Below are 20,098 nucleotides of genomic sequence, written 5' to 3'. Positions count from 1 at the left end.
CCAACATCCTTATCAGCAATCCAAAATCCTTATCACTTATCCACTTTCCTCATCAATATCCACCGTTCTTATCATAACACTCATAACCGACATCGGTTGACGACCAGACCACAAGACCACTGCGGCATCCGACATCGACAACACTCCTCACCAACCACGGGGGGTCTGGGGGTCTCCCCCAGCGACGCTCGGAGAGCTAGTCTTATAGTATAAAACGAAGACCCGTGTGGCGCCTCCTATGTCGATTTTCCGTACCAGCGTAAGAGACTACCAATGAAAAAATTCGACGGGCGGTCTCCCGTCGGCGGCGGAGCCGTCGCCGCGTTATCACTCCTTCTTATCACTTTTCGCGATTTCTTTCGATATTTTCAAAATTTCTTCACATTTCGAGTTTTACCCCCCCGGGGTTCCCCGAGCGGCCCCGTTCGGACCTTATTCCCGTTCCCCGCTAAATTTACGTACCGCGCGCGGCCGTACTTTTTTCCCGGCGGGCCCGCCGCGGTGGCGATTACGTGCAAACCGTCCGCCGCCGTCGCGCGCGTTTTTTGCCTTTGTTTTCAAGAATTCGAGTTTTAGCCCTCTTCGAGGCGTCCGCCTTTCCCGTTTGCCACTTATTCGCGTTCCCCGTTACGTTTATAGGTCGCGCGCGGCCGTACTCGAATATTTTAGAGCGCCGCGGCGTAGAGAACGATAGCGGAAAGCGCGGCGTCGTCGCCGTCTTACCGATTTTTTCGACTAAAGTCGCGTCTCGCCGCTCTCTCAAAAGTCTCACCTCCCCGTCGACGCGATATTCGCGTTCCCAGCTAAATTTATAGGCCGCGCGCGGCCGTACTTCGTCCGAGACGAGTCCCGGGGCCGCGGGACGACGCCGAGAGCGGAGCGCCGATATCGCCGCCGTCGAGTAGGTATTACTATATACAGGCATGAATACGTGCGTCGGAGGGTCCGATTTTTTTTTCGCGAATATCGCGTTTTCGACGTCCGGGGGAGGCGGAGCCTGTCGTCCGCCGCCCGAAGCGGTGGGATCGCCGGCTCAAAAGCCCTCCGCGGACGCCGGGACCGCGTTCGCGATTCGCCGGGACGGCGAAACCGCTTAAGAGTCATAGATTCGACACAAGTTTTCAACTCGGTAGGTAGGTAGGTAGGTAAGGCGTCGGTGCGGTTGACCCGGGGGTCGTGGTTTCGATGCCGGCCGCCGGGAATTTCGTTAATTTGCGGCGGCCGTGATATGTCGGAATTTTTTTTTTCGCGTTTTTTTTTTTGTCATTTTCCTTTCGCCATCACTTTCGCCTTATCGTGATATACGGATTTGACGAAAATTTGACGTTTTTTTTGAGTTTTACCCCTATTGAAGACGTCGGACCTCCCCGTTGATGACTTATTCGCGTTCCCCGTCAGATTTTGAGGCCGCGCGTGGCTGTACTTTTTTCCCGGCGGGCCCTCCGTGGCCGAGACCACGTGCTTTACGTCCGCTGCCGTCGCGCGCGTTTTTTTGCCGTTTTTTTCAAAAATTCGAAATTTAGCCCTTTTCGACACGTCTGCCCTCCCCGTCGAAGACTTATTCGCGTTCCTTGTTAAATTTCTAAGCCGCCTGCGGCCGTACTTCCTCCGGGACGAGTCCCGAGGCCGCGGGACGACGCCGAGAGCCGATTACGGAGAGCGCCGCCGTCATGTGGGTATTACTATATACAGGCATAAATACGTGCGTCGGAGGGTTCGATTTTTTTCGCGAATATCGCCGTTTCGACGTCCGAGGGTGACGGAGCCGGTCGTTCGCTGCCCAAAGCATAAATGATAATTAACAAAAATTAATTGATAATATATGTACACAACTAATTTTGTTGTTGCGATGATACTAAACGCATAATGTTTAATACTGGATTTTATTATCTAATATTTATTAAGAAGCTATTATACATATTAACATATACCTATATACAAATTCCAATGTGTTGTTATTTAGTATGATATTGGCATGTCTGTGATACACTTTATTAATTATAATATTCAATATTAATGCTCAGATCACCACAGTAGTATTCATATATATATATATATATATATATATATAATTATTGACGGGAGACACGGTAATACCTACACACCGGATACGTGAGAATACACACGATTCGTACGATTTACCAATTAAACGATATTTCGTCGCAGTGTAGATAAAGTTTAAGTGTTATAGATTTGAACAACATTTACAATTCAATTCGTAGGTAGGTAGGTTAGGGCTTTGGACAAATAACACCTAGGGACGACGTATCGAATGCGTGTCGGACGGTTAATAATAATTATAAATAAAATATAATAAACGTTACACGCAATGCTACAGTATGGCCATTATTAATTGATACGTGTTTGTCGGTCGAGTGGTGGCGTGCGGGGGACAACTTTAGCGACGCGCAACGCGCCCGTGTTATCTAACGTCATCTTGTGACGAACGCCCATGCAACACACAACCCAAGCGCACAGAAAAACATATTTTTTTTTTATAATATAATATTATAATATTAGGCTTTTAGCTTTCTTAGCTTTCATTAGCGTATTGTGTTCTGCGTTGGGCGCTTTTCAAAACCGGTGAGTCACTTTTGTTTAGTTCATACTCAATACTCTATGTACACTTAATAATATTTTATACCTACCGTGAACAAATAATATTTACTGCATTTCTAAAAATAAACACAACACCGGATTATTAACTGATAACATAGGTACTGATAAGATAATTCCATTATACGAACACGGAGTTTTGCTTATATTATATTATATATAATATAATAATAATAATAAATATACTAAATGTTTGGCCATTACCTTTTAAAAATGTTATTATATATCTTTTCAGACAAATATAACAATGGTCAAACATTGTATGATTTGTGGCAACGTCGAAGGCGTGGATGGCGTTTCAGTGCATGGGTATTTATATAATGTATACGTACTTATTACGATTACTTTTGACATATTATAACACAACTATTCATGATACGATGATTGTATTAGTTTTCCAGCAAATGTCGATCGGAAGCGTCAATGGGTGATGTTCACCGAGGACAATGGTGTCAATGCTCGACAGATATTGGCTCACTCCAAGCTCTGTTCAAGGCATTTTGTTGCCGGTCATGATTACTACGGAGGAGCCGTACATCGCCGTCGACTAACTGTTGGAGCAGTGCCGTCAGTAGTGAGTGACAACCAACATACAACCTTTGATCACTTTATTAAACAAATAGTGTCGGGCTGCACCTACCGTATAAGATTCACTCGCTTGATCATTACATTACTATACTCACTAATACAGTGTGCATTAAAATATCACATATGGGTTTATTATTTCAATATACCCATTTTGATACTATTCTATAGGTACTTGCATTAAGTTATTGTTGTTGGTTAACATTCTGTATTAAATTATACTCTTTTTTATTGTTTTTATTCTTTAAAAAATTACAAACAACATTGCTGTCTTATGGGCATAGCTTATTGTGACATTTATTATGGGTATTTACAACCAATAAACAAAATACTCAAACGTTTTCTTACAGTTCTTAATATTACTACTACTACTTACTACAGACCTAGGTCTACTCTTCTTTATTTGTAAGTTGTGTACTAGATAAGTATTTTATCATTTCACATGTGGTACTCTTAGAAATGTTTATACTATTTCAATACTTAATACAAACAATAGATTGTTAGATAGAGCTTACTTACACATTCAATTAAACATTATTTTGTACAGCTCGGAAAAATTAACTATAACATGTATACTTTTATTGGTATATCATAAATCTTAAATTATTATCATATGATTTCACTATAACACTTACTGTTATACAGTGCAATACAGTTTTACAATGCTTCAAAGTTATTAATATGTGGATTTCTTTGTACTATGATTGGTACTTGTTAATTTTTAATACAACATTTATCTTAACCAATAGCATTGTACTATGTTATTTAGGTAGACTTTTTTCAGTGCTCACACAACTTCAATGGCAGTATTATACATGTTCTACGGTTACAGTTAGTTATTATATTATTATAGGCATTTGGAATGTTTTCTTACACAGTTCAAAAAAATCTCACTGTATTTTCACTTTTATTATGGGTGTTTACAACCAATAAACAAAATACTTAAACGTTTCCTCACACTGTTCTTAATATTACTACCACTACTACTACTCACTACTTACTACTGACCTAGGTTTAAGTTACAATTATCTCACTTTATTTTAAATGTTACCTACTATATCAACTTTTGTGCATTAATATGTGTTTATTATTTCAATTTCCCCATGTGGGCGGTATTTCACAGTGGCTACAGTTTGATACTTTACTAGACTGCAAACCAAATCCAATAGCCTACTTGCTGTGCTGATGGTTTATAATTCTCACATGATTTTATAACTAATTTTATTTTAAATAAAGTGTGTAGGTACACTGTACTCCCAGTACAAAATGACAACAGCAAAAACATTCTACAAACCTTATTGCCAATATTTGATATAGTTATGGCGTTCGATATACAGCTCACTTTTTAAACTTCATTCAACCAAAGTTTTAATTTAAAGTTAAAATTTATTTATTTCACTGTAACAAAATTCAGTGCATCTTTTATTATCTCAATATACCTACTGCAATGTTATCATAAAAGATTGCATTAAGGTTAGGCAGGGCTTGTATATATGTGTGACTTGATCACATTGAACACACATTCAGCTAAACATTATTTTGTAACTATTTAAAAAAAAATTTGAACCACAACATGTATGCTTTTATTTGTGTGACATAAACCTTATTTCATATAAATTCACTTATTGCATATTATAGGTACCTACGCTTACTGTCATAGATAGCAATAATTATTGTTGTTATTATTATAATTATATAGAATTATCAATACAATTGTACCTACTCTAAACTCAACCTAACTTTTAGGTGCTTGGGGACGTCAAGATGGAAGAAAGAGAGCACGTGGAGGTCGTCGGCGTCCCAGTGGAGGGTGTGGAGTACGTGGAAGTCGTTGGCGTCCCAGTGGATGTAGGGGATGATGTGGAAGGAGTAGAGGTGGTGGAGGACATTGAATTTGTCGAGGTCCTGATGGAAGGTGTGGAGGAAGTGGAGGACGAGGTAGTCCAGATGGAAGTGGTAGAGGACGAGGTGGTCCAGATGGAAGTGGTGGAGGACATGGAATTTGTTGAGGTCCAGATGGACGGAGGGGATGACGTGGAAGTGGTAGAAGTCCAGATGGACGGATGGGAGGACGTGGAAGTGGTAGAAGTGCAGATGGACGAAGTGCAAGCGGAACTGGAGTTTGAGGACATGCTCGACGAGTTGCAGCCAGACGTCGACGAAGAGGTCAGTAAATATGTCTTACTTATAAAAAAACCATAAATAAAACTTATCATTTAAATTGCAGTTCCGACCACTTGCCGTGGATGAACAACCCCGAGGGCGTGCGCAAATAATTGACAGGCAGGCAGGCGTGACACACCCGCTTCCAGAGCGGCACAACGCGGGCGCGTTAAACAGAATCTGCACACAGTGTAACGCCCGCCACTTCGAAGGCGAGGTTGTGGGCCGGGATGCCAATAGGCACTTCTCCACTTGCTGTAACAACGGTCAAGTGACCGCTGCAGGACAACACGCGTTGTTGCCCGCCCCTTTTTTACTAATGAGTTTGTTGATTGGAGATTCACAGGATAGTCGTAGATTCCGAGACGACATTCGCCGGTACAACAACGCCCTGGCATTCGCTGCGTTTAGCTGTGGCACAAACGACAGGCGTTTGCGAGGGCGTGGACCGCGAACGATGTGTATCCAAGGCCAAACTTATCAGAGGATAAATAATGACGTGGCCGTTGACCGAGTAGATGCCAACTACTGTCAGTTGTATTTCCTCGAGTCCGCAGAGGCCAACACCCGCCGCGTTGGGATGGCTCTGCAGAGAAATCAGCGTGAACTGTCCGTAGTTGTGATGGGACTATTGGACGGTTTTCTGCGGGACGTAAATCCGTACGCAATGGCTTTTAAGTAAGATATAAATTTATTGTATTTATTAACATTAGGAATAGGAATTGCCCCTTAGAGTACATTTCTTTTACAGATACCTTTCTCAAAGTAGACAGAAAAACAAAAAAACTGTAACCAATAAACTAACTATGTCAACTGTCAAACTAGATACTACGTTGATATTAGACACTCGCAGCTACCAATATACTGCAGTTATTACTTAATGTTGATTCAAAAATTCAATTTTCTTACCTTTATTACTTAAATTATATTAAATTTTATATGTAATTTTACTCTGCTACCAACAGAGTTATATGTGCTTATGAATGATATAGGTAACATTAAATATAACTTAGGGCTGGGACGTTTTTATATTTTATCTTATTATTAAAATTATTATTATTATATCATAATTATACCAAAATATATTACTAATTTAATGCTTGGATTTATATAGGTTTAGGAAGTATAGGTTTTATTGTTATATGTGGTCTCCTAAGCTTACTACACTTCACACACATTTATAATATATATATTTATTATTATGTATTATGTTAATTATACAATTATAGAGTTAAATGCACTGAATGATTTTTTTATGATTTCTACATGGAGTCTGTCTAACTATAAAAATATACATGTCTATATTTGTTCCAGGAACATGCGTGAGGTGTGGCTGGCAGAAAGAGACCTAGCCGATGCCGATCCCGCAGGTGTGCGACCTAGGCCAGTGACGATGCATTTTGTCCGAGATGCGGCCCGGGACGACGGGCGAAACAACCTGCCTACCGCAAACGAAGTTGCGGCCGTGTTCGTAGGTGAAGGGGGTCGTCCGCCAAGAGACATTAATCTGGTCATCTACGATACGAATCCAATCAACCCGCAACACAGGATGCAAACCATACCAGCGGGTTAGTTAATAATTATTTACTAAAAACACAATTTTTTACACAGCTGTCTCAAATTGTTCACTTATATTCACTATATTTATTGCACATTAATATCAACACCATCAAATAGAATCATAGTTTTTGTTGTACAGTAAAGCTGACACTGCGATTTTAAATTTACATTAAGTATACACTACATTTTGGACATTATTTTGAAATATAATTACTTAATAACTAATTCGTTAGGTCAAAACCGACCTTAACCCGTTCACTTGTGCAGTAATACTTTACTAAATTACATCATTATACATTAAATACAGCGGGGATCAACATATAGTACTTATCACGTGTATCATCAATAAAATAATATAAGGATACTGAACAAGCTATTTAGCTAGAGAGATTACACAGCATATACAATTTACTATTTATTTATTTATTCAAACAGTTTTTAATCAAACATTATAACAATTTTTAACAAAAAAATAATAAAATAATATAATATAATTATAAAAAGACTCGATACAATTATAACAAAAATGAGAAACTTATAAACTATGTAATTGAGATTACAAATTAGTTACCTTAGATACCTCTTAAAATTAATTTCTAGATTATTGAAATAAGTTGGTCCTAAATAGTCTAGAAATATCTGACCAATACTGTTTTTTGAATAATTGATATTTAGGTTGTATCTTATAGATTCACGTTTATTTATGTATATCAAATTATATTGGTGGTTGTAGTGTGTTTTCAGAGGTACCACCCCATATAGTTATCCCATATTGTAAAATAGATTGATATAGTGTCAAGTAATAATAGTTTGTAAGCGCATATTAATATGTTGTATATGGATGTTCCATCTCAAATTGCAGTCTTAATATTAAACCTAATTATCTGACTTTTATCTCTTAACTTTAAAATAATATGCACTGTCAGTTTTATGACTATCATTTTATATTATTAGTTTGTGCTTAGAAAACTGAGTTGAATTATAAATAGAAAACGCAACAAAAACAGTTTTTTCAGAATTAATAGTACATTTTACTTAATTTTTACTTTTTTAAATTAAGTTTCTGAATGAATCTATTAAATTCTGAGGTAAAATTATTTTAATAAGCTTTACTGATATTTTGACAAATACACGCTGCAGGGTCTCCTATTTTTTTGAAAGACTATGAAGGATAATTATATTATTGTTCGCATCTCCGATAATAAGTGTCGTTCAAAGATTTATCAGTGATTAGAATGTTAAATAGACAGGCCAGGAATTCTATTCAGGATATAATTTAATCATAATAGATCAGGTATTGCTATTCGAGCTAGGGGACCTATGTATACATAAAATATTAGAAAAAGTTAAATTAAAAATATTAAATTCTTTACAACCATGTTCATTATAAATTATGTTCATCTTGTAGTGATAGTATGACAATAAGTCGTGTTATGATTTGTATGTAGTGTACTATATAATTTATCAATAATCAAACATAATATAGTCACATTACTTCGGTGCTTAATTCCATGATTTGTTTGGACTTCATAACAGACATCACTTACAAATATACACTATAAATCCTTGGAATACAAAGAGATCAGAGTTAATATTTTTTTTACACATTGCCTTTCTTTTGCGGTTATGTACTTGCTATACTCACAACACAATCACAACTCCATCCTCTAACCCCCAGCTACTACAAATCGTTGATTTAGCAATTCACTTTAAATAATATATACCATTCGTTACATTTCACAAGGGTCGTGTCACTCGGATCCGATGTTGTATCCGCTGTTTTTCCCGTACGGCGAGGCCGGTTGGCATAACGGGATGTTGCAAGCGGGCAACCGACGAAACAATGTCCGCAATCGCAACAGTATCAGAGAGTTTGCGTGCTACCGTTTGGCTGTTAGATATCAGGGAAATAACGACCAAAGGCATGAACTGTTTAGTTTATTACATCAAGGTCGGTTCTTGTTGCAGATGTATGTGTGCGACCAGTATGTTCGAATGGAGTCGAACAATCTGAACTACATACGTTTGCACCAGAGGGATCTCCTCGCCGAAGCGTATCAAGGGCTCATGGACCATGTGAACCAACAGCTCCACGTCGATCCCATGGCGGTCGGGCGTAGGGTCATATTGCCGTCGACGTTCACGGGTAGCGACCGATTCAACAAGATGAATTATCAAGACGCCATCACCATAGTGCGTACCAAAGGGAAACCCGACCTGTTCATAACGTTTACGTGCAATCCCAGGTGGCCAGAGATCACTGAAAACCTGGCTGCCCACAGCACGGCAAGCGACAGGCCGGACCTGGTGGCCAGAGTGTTCAACAGGAAGCTACAGGAGCTAATAGGTGACATAACTGTGAATCGTGTGTTTGGTAATGTCGGCGCTTACGTGTACACTATCGAGTTTCAGAAACGTGGTCTGCCCCATGCGCATATACTGATAATCCTGGCAGAGGACTGTAAGTTCCGCACGGCCGAGGACGTGGACGACGTGGTTTGCGCCTTCTTGCCGGACCCCGCAATCGACAGGCGCTTACACGACTGCGTCAAGTCTCACATGATCCACGGGCCGTGTGGAACAGTCAATCCACAGTGTCCGTGCATGGTGGACAACAAATGCTCCAAAGATTTCCCGAAAGCGTACGCAGAGGAGACTGTGTACGTTGCGGACGGCGGATATCCAAAGTACCGCCGACCGGATGACGGCCGGGTGGTACTTGTGAGAGGTCGTGAGGTTGGTAACGAGTGTGTAGTGCCATACAACCCTTACCTTCTGGCCAAGTATGACGCGCACATCAACGTCGAGATATGCACGTCCATAAAGAGTGTCATGTATATCTACAAGTATATATACAAGGGACACGACCGTGTGACGTTGGAAGTTCAGGACCAGGATGAGATTGCCAAGTGAGTCTTAACTTAATTTTATAATAATTTACATATTTCTAAATTTAGGTATAATGATTATAATAGTATATTGTATATGTTTAATTAGTGTGTTTACTACTTTTTATGTTCAGGAATTTTAAATATTAAATTGGACAATTTTTAAAATTCACATAAAAATCTTAAATTTAAAAATTCTGTTACTTAATTACATTTGTTTTTATTCCATTGTATTACTCTTGTTTTGTTTTTAATTTTAAATATGTACACGTTTTAGTTTGAAATAATAAAATTACTTTGGTTTGACATTGGCTAAAAACTAAAATTTTAATGATTAAAGAACTTTACTTTTTTATGAAAACATTTCTAAATTTTAATAAGAATATTCAGTTGAGCAAAACTTTAGGAACTTCTACATTTATTAACTATTATTATTATACAGTAATAAACATCAATTGAATAAATAGTTAACTAATAAATCATTTATTAATTTTTAATAATTCCCATCAATAGTGTAATTTTTATAATTTTAATCCTTTTTTTCATGTGTCTTCATTCAAGCTGTGTATAATAAACATTCTATTGCATACAGTATTAAACATAAATTAAATAAATAGTTAATTAATAAATGATTTAATAGTGTCTTAAGATTTTTATAATATTATATATTAATTTTATAATTTTATATTACATTTAATCCTTTTTTTCATGTATCTTCATTCAAGCTGTGTATAATAAACATTCTATTGCATACAGTATTAAACATAAATTAAATAAATAGTTAATTAATAAATGATTTAATAGTGTCTTAAGATTTTTATAATATTATATATTAATTAATATGTAGGTTGTACCTTATATTATGTACTTCTACAGAGAGTTCTATAGGTGGTCTACATTATTATTGATAGATTTTTATTATAGGTATTACATTGAAAATTATTACCATTCCATCATTATTAGCATATAACAATATTTTATGCATGTGTCATTTTTAGCAGTGTGTCCAGTGTGTATGAATTATTTTACTCACTATTTTTTAGGTTTTTAGGGTAGTTGTAATCGTTTACCGATAACTTTTAGTTTTTTTACTATTGTATACTAGCTATATTATATACTTAACATTTAATGTGTGTTTTTTAGGTATTATTATTATTACATTAAATTTGTTATTTTATGCTTTTTCATTCAAGTTGTTTATACACATTACATTGCATACAGAACTGAACATCAATGACATTAAGTACACCAATTAACTAACATACCTAATAGATATAAATTTTGGTTTATAACCTGATCTAAGTTTAACCGTGATCACATAATATACTGTCTCAAATTGTAAACTTCAACACCTCGGCAATGTGAAACACGCTTTTATGGATTGTTATTTTCGTTGGCATAAATTAACATTCCTACAGCTTTGCCATTCTTAAATAATATTATACAGTTATAATGTATTCCACCTGATACAAATTTTAAAATATAATATAATATAATAATAATAATAATAATAATAATTTAAATTTTGAATATTTTATGTGTACACTGTTATCACCTTGATCACCTAATATACTACTAATATACTAATACCAACTCTGTACATTATAGATTAAATTGTATACTTATATAACTATAACTTTTATGTCACTAGACTAGACGTCCACTATGATTATATTTAGCTACTCGAGTTGACATTTCACGACATTTATTTATCAAAACATCATAATATATCAGTCACATTTATTGTATGGCAAACGTTTAAACACCGTTCAACGGTTGTAGGGATTCTTCGTCATATGCACATTGTAATGCAATGCTATGTGTCTACAGAACAAAAAATTAATTACATTTACTTGAATTATATAATAATAATAATACCAATCACAACACCAGACGGTATCATCTATAGAGCCATTGTTAGTTATCTTTTCAATATTAATTTTCAGTTACGTAAACTCAAGATATGTCAGCCCACCAGAAGGCATCTGGCGGTTGTTTTCGTACAAATTGCACGGCAAAAGTCACACGGTCGTCAGACTTCCTGTCCACCTGGAGGGTCGTCAGAACGTGTACTTTGCGCCGGGCCAAGCAGAAGAACGGCTACAGAACCAAGCTGTGCGTAGTACGAAACTCACGCAGTTCTTCGCGCTCAACACAACAGACGTGAATGCTCGACAATACTTGTACCAAGAAATACCGACGCATTACACCTGGCAGATGCCACGTAATCAAGAAAACGTACTCGTAAGAAATGTCACCCAATGGTTGCCGCGGCGGATTCGGATGGCAAACGTTACGTTGGCTCGGATGTACATAGTAAACCCACTGGACCGGGACCGTTTCCACCTGAGATTGCTACTTCTGAACCGAAGAGGCCCGAAGTCCTTTCAAGACATAAGGACGGTGGACGGGGTCGTTCACGAAACATTCACGGCGGCTGCCGTTGCACTCGGATTATTGGAAGACGACCGAGCGTGGCGGGATTGCTTGACGGAATCGGCGACGTTGGACACACCGCGGCAGCTGCGGTATCTGTTCGTCACTATACTGGTGTTCTGCGAGCCCTCAAACCCGCTGGCGTTGTACGAGGCGAACGAAGCAAACATGATGGAGGACTTCAACCGCCGTCTCCAAGACGTCGACCGCGCGAGGGCCGCGTGTCTGGCGGCCATCGAGGATCTACTTCGTGTACACCGGAAATCGCCGGGCGACTACGGTCTGCCCCTCGCCGACCCCCGTCTACTGGAACCGCTGCAGGACGACGCGCTGTTACGGGCAATAGACGCGGCGGCACGGTGGGCCCCACAAGTAGACGCCTTGAACGCCGAACAGCGAACGGTGTACGACCGCGTGATGGCGGCCGTCGACGACCAACGCGAGGTGGCGAAAACTTTCTTCGTCGACGGACCCGGGGGTACCGGAAAAACGACGCTGTACGGATGCCTGATATGGGCGCTTCGGCACCGACCTCCGCAGCGGGAGGTGTTGTGCGTGGCGTTCACCGGTATCGCCGCGTCGCTCATGAACTTACCATTCTATCATTATTAGCATATAACAATATTTTATGCATGTGTCATTTTTAGCAGTGTGTCCAGTGTGTATGAATTATTTTACTCACTATTTTTTAGGTTTTTAGGGTAGTTGTAATCGTTTACCGATAACTTTTAGTTTTTTTACTATTGTATACTAGCTATATTATATACTTAACATTTAATGTGTGTTCTTTAGGTATTATTATTATTACATTAAATTTGTTATTTTATGCTTTTCCATTCAAGTTGTTTATACACATTACATTGCATACAGAACTAAACATCAATGACATTAAGTACACCAATTAACTAACATACCTAATAGATATAAATTTTGGTTTATAACCTGATCTAAGTTTAACCGTGATCACATAATATACTGTCTCAAATTGTAAACTTCAACACCTCGGCAATGAGAAACACGCTTTTATGGATTGTTATTTTCGTTGGCATAAATTAACATTCCTACAGCTTTGCCATTCTTAAATAATATTATACAGTTATAATGTATTCCACCTGATACAAATTTTAAAATTAAATTAAATTAAAATAAATTAAAATATAATATAATATAATAATAATAATAATAATAATTTAAATTTTGAATATTTTATGTGTACACTGTTATCACCTTGATCACCTAATATACTACTAATATACTAATACCAACTCTGTAAATTATAGATTAAATTGTATACTTATATAACTAACCGGCACGGTGGGCCCCACAAGTAGACGCCTTGAACGCCGAACAGCGAACGGTGTACGACCGCGTGATGGCGGCCGTCGACGACCAACGCGAGGTGGCGAAAACTTTCTTCGTCGACGGACCCGGGGGGTACCGGAAAAACGACGCTGTACGGATGCCTGATATGGGCGCTTCGGCACCGACCTCCGCAGCGGGAGGTGTTGTGCGTGGCGTTCACCGGTATCGCCGCGTCGCTCATGGACGGCGGCATGACCGTACACTCGACGTTCGGACTGCCTTTCGGCACGCTGACCGAAGACTCGACGTCCAGCGTCACCATGCAGTCCGAGCGAGCGCAGAAGATACGCAACGCGGCGCTCATCGTCTGGGACGAAGCCCCAATGTCGCCGGGACTGCAACTGACGGTGGTGGACCGCCTGCTCAGGGACGTCATGGCATCGGAATTACCGTTCGGCGGTAAAACCATGCTGTTCGCCGGCGACTTCAGGCAGATATTGCCCGTGGTCCGGAGAGGGACGAGAGCCGAGATCGTCATGTCGTCGATCAAGGAAAACGGTCTTTGGCGCGTCATGGAGCGCTTCAATCTGGTCCAGAACATGCGCGCGGACCACGACGCGGACTTTGCGACTTGGTTGCTTGAGCTCGGCAACGGCCGACTGCCCGCGGTCGACGGCGTTCCGAACACCGTGCAAATCCCGCGGCAAATGGTATGCGACGTTGATGATTTGATCGATTTCGTGTACCCGCAGCAAATGTCGTTGGCCAACGTCGACGAATTCGCTCGGAGAATCGTTGTGTGTCCCACCAACGAAGACTGTAGAGGTGTCAACAGGGACGTGCTGGAGCGCGTCGACGGTGCTCAGATGAGCTACACCGCCGTCGACACCATGATGGCGGACGATCCCGACGAAGTGGCCAATTTTCCCACGGAGTTCCTCAACAGCTTGGAACCGGACGGCCTGCCGCCGTACCGGCTGACGTTGAAGGTGGGGTGCATCGTGATGTTGCTCAGAAATCTCGATCCGAGGAGACGACTGTGCAACGGTACGAGGTTGGTGGTCACCGAACTGCGGCGTCACAATTTCAAGGCTAGGATTTTGGGCGGTGAAGCACAGGACGACGACATCGTCGTGCCCAAGATACCGCTCACGTCCAGCGGCGAGGACGACCTGCCCATCTTACTGCGGCGCCTTCAATTCCCGGTGAGATTGTCGTTCGCCATGACCATCAACAAGTCGCAGGGTCAGACGTTCGACTGTGTAGGTTTGTTACTGACGTCGCCTGTGTTCACACACGGGCAACTGTACGTAGCGTTTTCGAGGGTGAGAAACGCACAGTCCGTGAGAGTCGGCATGTACGCCGATGACAGCGGCCGATTCGTCACCAAGAACATAGTGTACAGGGAAGTTCTGTAATGCAACGAGTGGTGACAATGGTAAGTATATTATAATTAGGTGACGCCTGCTGATAGTCTAGGTGACTTTAAACCTAACACGTGTAACATATTTTTCAAACATAATACGTTACACCGCTGTTCTACGTGGTATGTGTTCTACATGCGCCCGATGGTCAAAGATGATGATGATAGTCTAGGTGACTTTAAACCTAACATGTGTGACATATTTTTCAAACATAATACGTTACACCGCTGTTCTACGTGGTCTGTGTTCTACATGCGCCCGATGTTCAAAGATGATGATGATAGTCTAGGTGACTTTAAACCTAACATGTGTGACATATTTTTCAAACATAATACGTTACACCGCTGTTCTACGTGGTCTGTGTGGAGGTACTTCGTGGACCTTGCCTTCGGGCTAAACGGAGAGAAAGTTTGACAACCTCCTCGTGGTTCTCTCTGGATGCGAATTCACTATAATGTGAATTCGTAACTAATGTCAAACAATGTATGTAATGTCTGTATTATATTTTGTATTGTACCACATCCTATTGAATAGTATGATATAGTACAGATAGTACAGACAATTTAATTTAAATGTTGTATTTTATTTCACACATTAAGATTCTAATGTACCTATATTATATGATGTATAAATAACATTAATAAGTTAATTTCACTATGTTCCCAATATTTATTACACCATTTTATTGTTGTATTTCTTTCTTAAGTAGTATTAATTTATATTGTATTAATGGTTCTCCTTTGTTTTTATGTAATCATATATATGCTATTGACATTAATCAGTCAATTTCACTGTACTCACAATATTTTTAATATTTTGTACACTGTATTTCGCTGAACTACTTGATTGATTTATATTGTATTATTAATGGTTGAGACATTACTTAATTGTATTAACGTATTGACATATTTTTATTAATTGTTTTACTCATGATTGAGATTTCATTACTATTAGATTCTATATAATTAGATTTTATTACTATTTACTTACTATATATAAATGTAATTATTTCAATATTTATATAATTGACATTGTATTAATTGTTTTGCTCAGTAAAAGAGTATTTGTTTTGTGTTAAACACCATTTGTTCAATAACAATTTTTTTTAAATACAGTAAATTAATAAGCACAACAGTTTTGTCCTATTTGGTACATGGGTAGAACCTAACCTGACTAATATAACTAAAATAACAATTTAAAAAACCATTGATACTATACACACAATTGGATATCTTAATAACAATATTTAGTTTATAATTTATTATATAAGATAATGTGTAATGCAACATTTTGTACACGCTACAACACTGCAAATTGCTGTTGATTATTTTTTACATAATTTGTTTTACATAATAAAACACCATTGATGATACTATTTTATTCACTAAAAACTTTAATATTATGTAGTGTGCTACTACATACTAGGTCACCGTGAATTGATATAATTTATTTTGCCACTGGATCAATTGCTATGAAAAGTAACTCTCGGATGAGACGGAAACACATATTATATTATTTACTTTTTTATTAGTTTTTATTAGTTTTATATTATTATTACACATGAAATTAAATTACTTTAACAATGGAAATATGTATACAATTTAGGTTGTATTTGTTTTACTCATTGTAGTATATTGATTCTAAAATCTTTAATTTTGTTACATGCAAATCTTTAGACATCCCATGCAATACCTACCTAATGTCATTAACTTCACTGACATCCTGACAACCATTATAACTATTTATAACTCTTATTTGATCCACACACCACACATAATTTATTGTGTTGTAATAGTATGAACTATATTATGTTTTTGGTAACTAATAGAAATTTAAAAAAATCCTTCATACTGTACCCAAAGTACACACATAGTAATTTAAAAATATCCAGTAGGAGAGGAAAAGGAAAATAAAATATAATTTTAAATGATATAGTCATGTTTTTGTCATAAATGTCATTATTTTATTGATCATCTGAAAAAAACATAACAAATAAACATAGAAAAATTTTTGTTGAGAAAAAATGTTCCTGTTAAAAACTCACTTATTGGGTGTCTGCTATCGGTACCTGAAAATGATATGTTTGATTAGAATTATTAATTTCAAAAACTAAAGTATTTATATTATATCCTTACGACGTTTGGCGGTGGGCTCGGTGGCGTCTCCCTTGCTGTGACGTAGAGCTCCTGAAAATAATGTGTTTGATTAGACAAAACTTGAATTTTTCTTAAATATATTATATACTAATATATCCTTACGTTTGGCGGCTGCGCAGTTTCGGCGGTCTGATTGAGGTCCTGAAAAATTTGTTTAATTAGATTTATAAATTTCAAAAACTCAATAGCTTTTTTTTAATATACTAATATATCCTTACGTCTGCTGGTCGACTACTGCTGGCCTCCTGAAAATAATTTGTTTAATTAGATTTATAAATTTCAAAAACTCAATAGCTTTTTTTTAATATACTAATATATCCTTACGTCTGCTGGTCGACTACTGCTGGCCTCCTGAAAATAATTTGTTTAATTAGATTTATAAATTTCAAAAACTCAATAGCTTTTTTTTAATATACTAATATATCCTTACGTCTGCTGGTCGACTACTGCTGGCCTCCTGAAAATAATTTGTTTAATTAGATTTATAAATTTCAAAAACTCAATAGCTTTTTTTTAATATACTAATATATCCTTACGTCTGCTGGTCGACTACTGCTGGCCTCCTGAAAATAATTTGTTTAATTAGATTTATAAATTTCAAAAACTCAATAGCTTTTTTTTAATATACTAATATATCCTTACGTCTGCTGGTCGACTACTGCTGGCCTCCTGAAAATAATTTGTTTAATTAGATTTATAAATTTCAAAAACTCAATAGCTTTTTTTTAATATACTAATATATCCTTACGTCTGCTGGTCGACTACTGCTGGCCTCCTGAAAATAATTTGTTAATTAGATTTATAAATTTCAAAAACTCAATAGCTTTTTTTTAATATACTAATATATCCTTACGTCTGCTGGTCGACTACTGCTGGCCTCCTGAAAATAATTTGTTTAATTAGATTTATAAATTTCAAAAACTTGATAATTATTTTAAATATACTAATATATCATTACGTTCGGCGGCCTCCGACTTTCCGTCTGCCTACGGTCCTGAAAAATTTGTTTAATTAGATTTATCAATTTCGAAAACTTGAACGCTTTTTTTAATTATACTAAATATATATCCTTACCTTCTTCGGCCGCGGCGAGGCCGTTTTCAGTAGACCGTCCTGAAAATAATTTGTTTAATTAGATTTTTTGATTTCGAAAACTTGAATGTCTTTTTAAATATACTAATATATCCTTACGCTTGACGACGGCCGCCGCCTACCACCATCACCACCCCTCCGCCTACCACCATCACGACCCCTGACACCGCCACCGCCACCGCCACCGCCCCTTTTGGACGGACCACCTCTGGACTTGGCTACAATATAAATTACAATTATATACATAATATTAAGACTGTTATTAAGGAATATGTAAAGTAAACACTCACCGCAATCCCGGGACAAATGTCCCTGTTTACCACAGTTATAGCATTCTGAAACGGGTAGATATAATTTTAATCGTTTCTAATTGTATACAATATATATATATTAACCAATAGTCTTATACAAATGTATGCTTACTTCGGTCGCGACCTCCACCGCCACCGCCATCGCCATCACCACCACCACCGCCCCCTTTCGACGGGCCACCTCTGGGCTTGGCTACAATATAAATTACAATTATATACATAATATACATAACAGTTATAACATTCTGAAACGGGTAGATAATATATAATATATTAACCAATGATCTTATACAAATTTATACTTACGCTGAGCGCGGTCTTGCCCGTGGTTCACATAAACTGTGCAGCTGTGGCTTATATTGAAGACGCTCATTCTAAATTTAATAAGACAGTTGAAAAGAACAATTGATTGGTCTGCATTATTATGTTTGTGGCATTATAAAATATTCAATTTGTCTAACGAAATGCATAATATGGTGCACACTAAAACTAAGCCAGCGTTCGAATTAATTGATAAATACGATCGGCGGTGACCGTGTTAAAAACAAAAACAAAAAATAGAAAAAATATTTAGTTTCACAGAAAGCATGTGTTGCAGACAAAACTAAGGCTCGATTTTCTTCGCAAATTTATATTATTATTTTATTATTTAAATTAATAAATTATTATATACGATCCGCGTTGAACGTGTTAAAAAAACAAGGCCCTGATGTACGCTTGGCAATTGCCGTTAATGTTTTAGACTTTGTTACTCATTCTGAAGTTGACAAATAAAAAGCAATAATGAAAGTGTATAGTAAAACAAACAATAAGTGATCTGTCGGTATTATTAAGTCGATGGTATGATAAAATATTAAATTCGTTGAACGGAAAGCATGTGTTACATTATATTGATTGATTAATACCTACGATCTGCGGTCAACGTTTTAAAAAGCAACAAATTAAATTAATACTAAATTGTATACTCACGTGTTTTCTGTTATTCACGGCTGTCGGATGTTTAATAACGGTTATAGTCGGACGTCGGGTCGTCGGCGCAGTCTTAGAGCGGCGACAATAACAAGAGTCAAGGCAGGTAACCCATGCGGGTGACGATATCGCACGGCTGATTTATTGAATTGACATATTATATCGATATTTTATATTTTTATATTATTCATTCGAACACAGCATTACACCTTACACTTTTGACCATCATTCTTTTTTTCATTTTTGCAAAAAATTTTCATATAGTCATAATAATGCCACAGGATCATCACTCAAATTCATTAATACACACGCAAACATGGTTTTCAAACATTCCCGCCTTTGACAGAATACCGCCAAAGTGGTAGGCCTTATCACCGACCGTTTATCGTCGATCCTCTCGCTATCAGCAAATGACTTACAGTAAGTTGTAGGCGCGACTTTTAACAAGCCGACCCCGCGTTACGTATCCCCCGATTACACGATACGGGAGACCTTGGGTCAAACATCATGTTGGTGCGCGGAAACGTTTCCGTGTTTTTCGGAGGTTCGTATGGGAAACAGAACCCCGATCCGCTGATCGAGTTTCGCTTCTATAT

The 20,098-nt window shown here is 37.8% G+C and overlaps 4 protein-coding genes across 4 annotated transcripts; 3 read left to right on the top strand and 1 right to left on the bottom strand.

The window, feature by feature from the left end:
• The first annotated feature begins 2,863 nt into the window (after positions 1-2,863).
• LOC132932603 (uncharacterized) lies at positions 2,864-9,389 on the top strand. The gene is made up of 7 exons (XM_060998980.1): positions 2,864-2,925; positions 3,010-3,190; positions 4,948-5,367; positions 5,429-6,042; positions 6,679-6,932; positions 8,669-9,271; positions 9,337-9,389. The coding sequence occupies exons 1-7, from the start codon at positions 2,864-2,866 to the stop codon at positions 9,387-9,389; spliced, it is 2,187 nt and encodes a 728-aa protein (XP_060854963.1).
• Positions 9,390-9,483: 94 nt separating this feature from the next.
• LOC132934633 (uncharacterized) lies at positions 9,484-9,837 on the top strand. The gene has a single exon (XM_061000961.1). It carries the CDS (start codon positions 9,484-9,486, stop codon positions 9,835-9,837), a length of 354 nt encoding a protein of 117 aa, XP_060856944.1.
• Positions 9,838-13,933: 4,096 nt separating this feature from the next.
• LOC132932601 (ATP-dependent DNA helicase PIF1-like) lies at positions 13,934-14,968 on the top strand. Its single transcript, XM_060998978.1, has one exon. The coding sequence runs from the start codon at positions 13,934-13,936 to the stop codon at positions 14,966-14,968; it is 1,035 nt and encodes a 344-aa protein (XP_060854961.1).
• A 2,124-nt stretch (positions 14,969-17,092) lies between these two features.
• On the bottom strand, positions 17,093-18,906 carry LOC132932600 (uncharacterized). The gene is made up of 7 exons (XM_060998977.1): positions 18,840-18,906; positions 18,646-18,726; positions 18,513-18,557; positions 18,345-18,440; positions 18,205-18,243; positions 17,233-17,271; positions 17,093-17,160 (listed from the first exon to the last, which is right to left on the bottom strand). The coding sequence occupies exons 1-7, from the start codon at positions 18,904-18,906 to the stop codon at positions 17,093-17,095; spliced, it is 435 nt and encodes a 144-aa protein (XP_060854960.1).
• Between the last annotated feature and the right edge of the window lie 1,192 nt (positions 18,907-20,098).

The sequence above is a fragment of the Metopolophium dirhodum genome, chromosome 1 (genome assembly GCF_019925205.1).
Source record: "Metopolophium dirhodum isolate CAU chromosome 1, ASM1992520v1, whole genome shotgun sequence".
In the NCBI taxonomy this organism is placed as follows: domain Eukaryota; kingdom Metazoa; phylum Arthropoda; class Insecta; order Hemiptera; family Aphididae; genus Metopolophium; species Metopolophium dirhodum.
The sequence above is the reverse complement of the archived record's forward strand: the minus strand, read 5'-3'. Positions and strand labels throughout refer to the sequence as shown.

Excerpts from the sequence above, each read along its gene's own strand:
- LOC132932603 (XM_060998980.1), top strand. The coding sequence starts at position 2,864 with ATGGTCAAACATTGTATGATTTGTGGCAACGTCGAAGGCGTGGATGGC. Across the intron at positions 6,933-8,668 it reads GATGCAAACCATACCAGCGG|GGTCGTGTCACTCGGATCCG; the intron begins GTTAGTTAATAA and ends ACATTTCACAAG. Across the intron at positions 9,272-9,336 it reads GAAGCTACAGGAGCTAATAG|AAACGTGGTCTGCCCCATGC; the intron begins GTGACATAACTG and ends ATCGAGTTTCAG.
- LOC132934633 (XM_061000961.1), top strand. The coding sequence starts at position 9,484 with ATGATCCACGGGCCGTGTGGAACAGTCAATCCACAGTGTCCGTGCATG.
- LOC132932601 (XM_060998978.1), top strand. The coding sequence starts at position 13,934 with ATGTCGCCGGGACTGCAACTGACGGTGGTGGACCGCCTGCTCAGGGAC.
- LOC132932600 (XM_060998977.1), bottom strand. The coding sequence starts at position 18,906 with ATGAGCGTCTTCAATATAAGCCACAGCTGCACAGTTTATGTGAACCAC. Across the intron at positions 18,727-18,839 it reads CGGGCAAGACCGCGCTCAGC|CCAAGCCCAGAGGTGGCCCG; the intron begins GTAAGTATAAAT and ends TTTATATTGTAG. Across the intron at positions 18,244-18,344 it reads GCGGAGGGGTGGTGATGGTG|GACGGTCTACTGAAAACGGC; the intron begins GTAGGCGGCGGC and ends AATTATTTTCAG.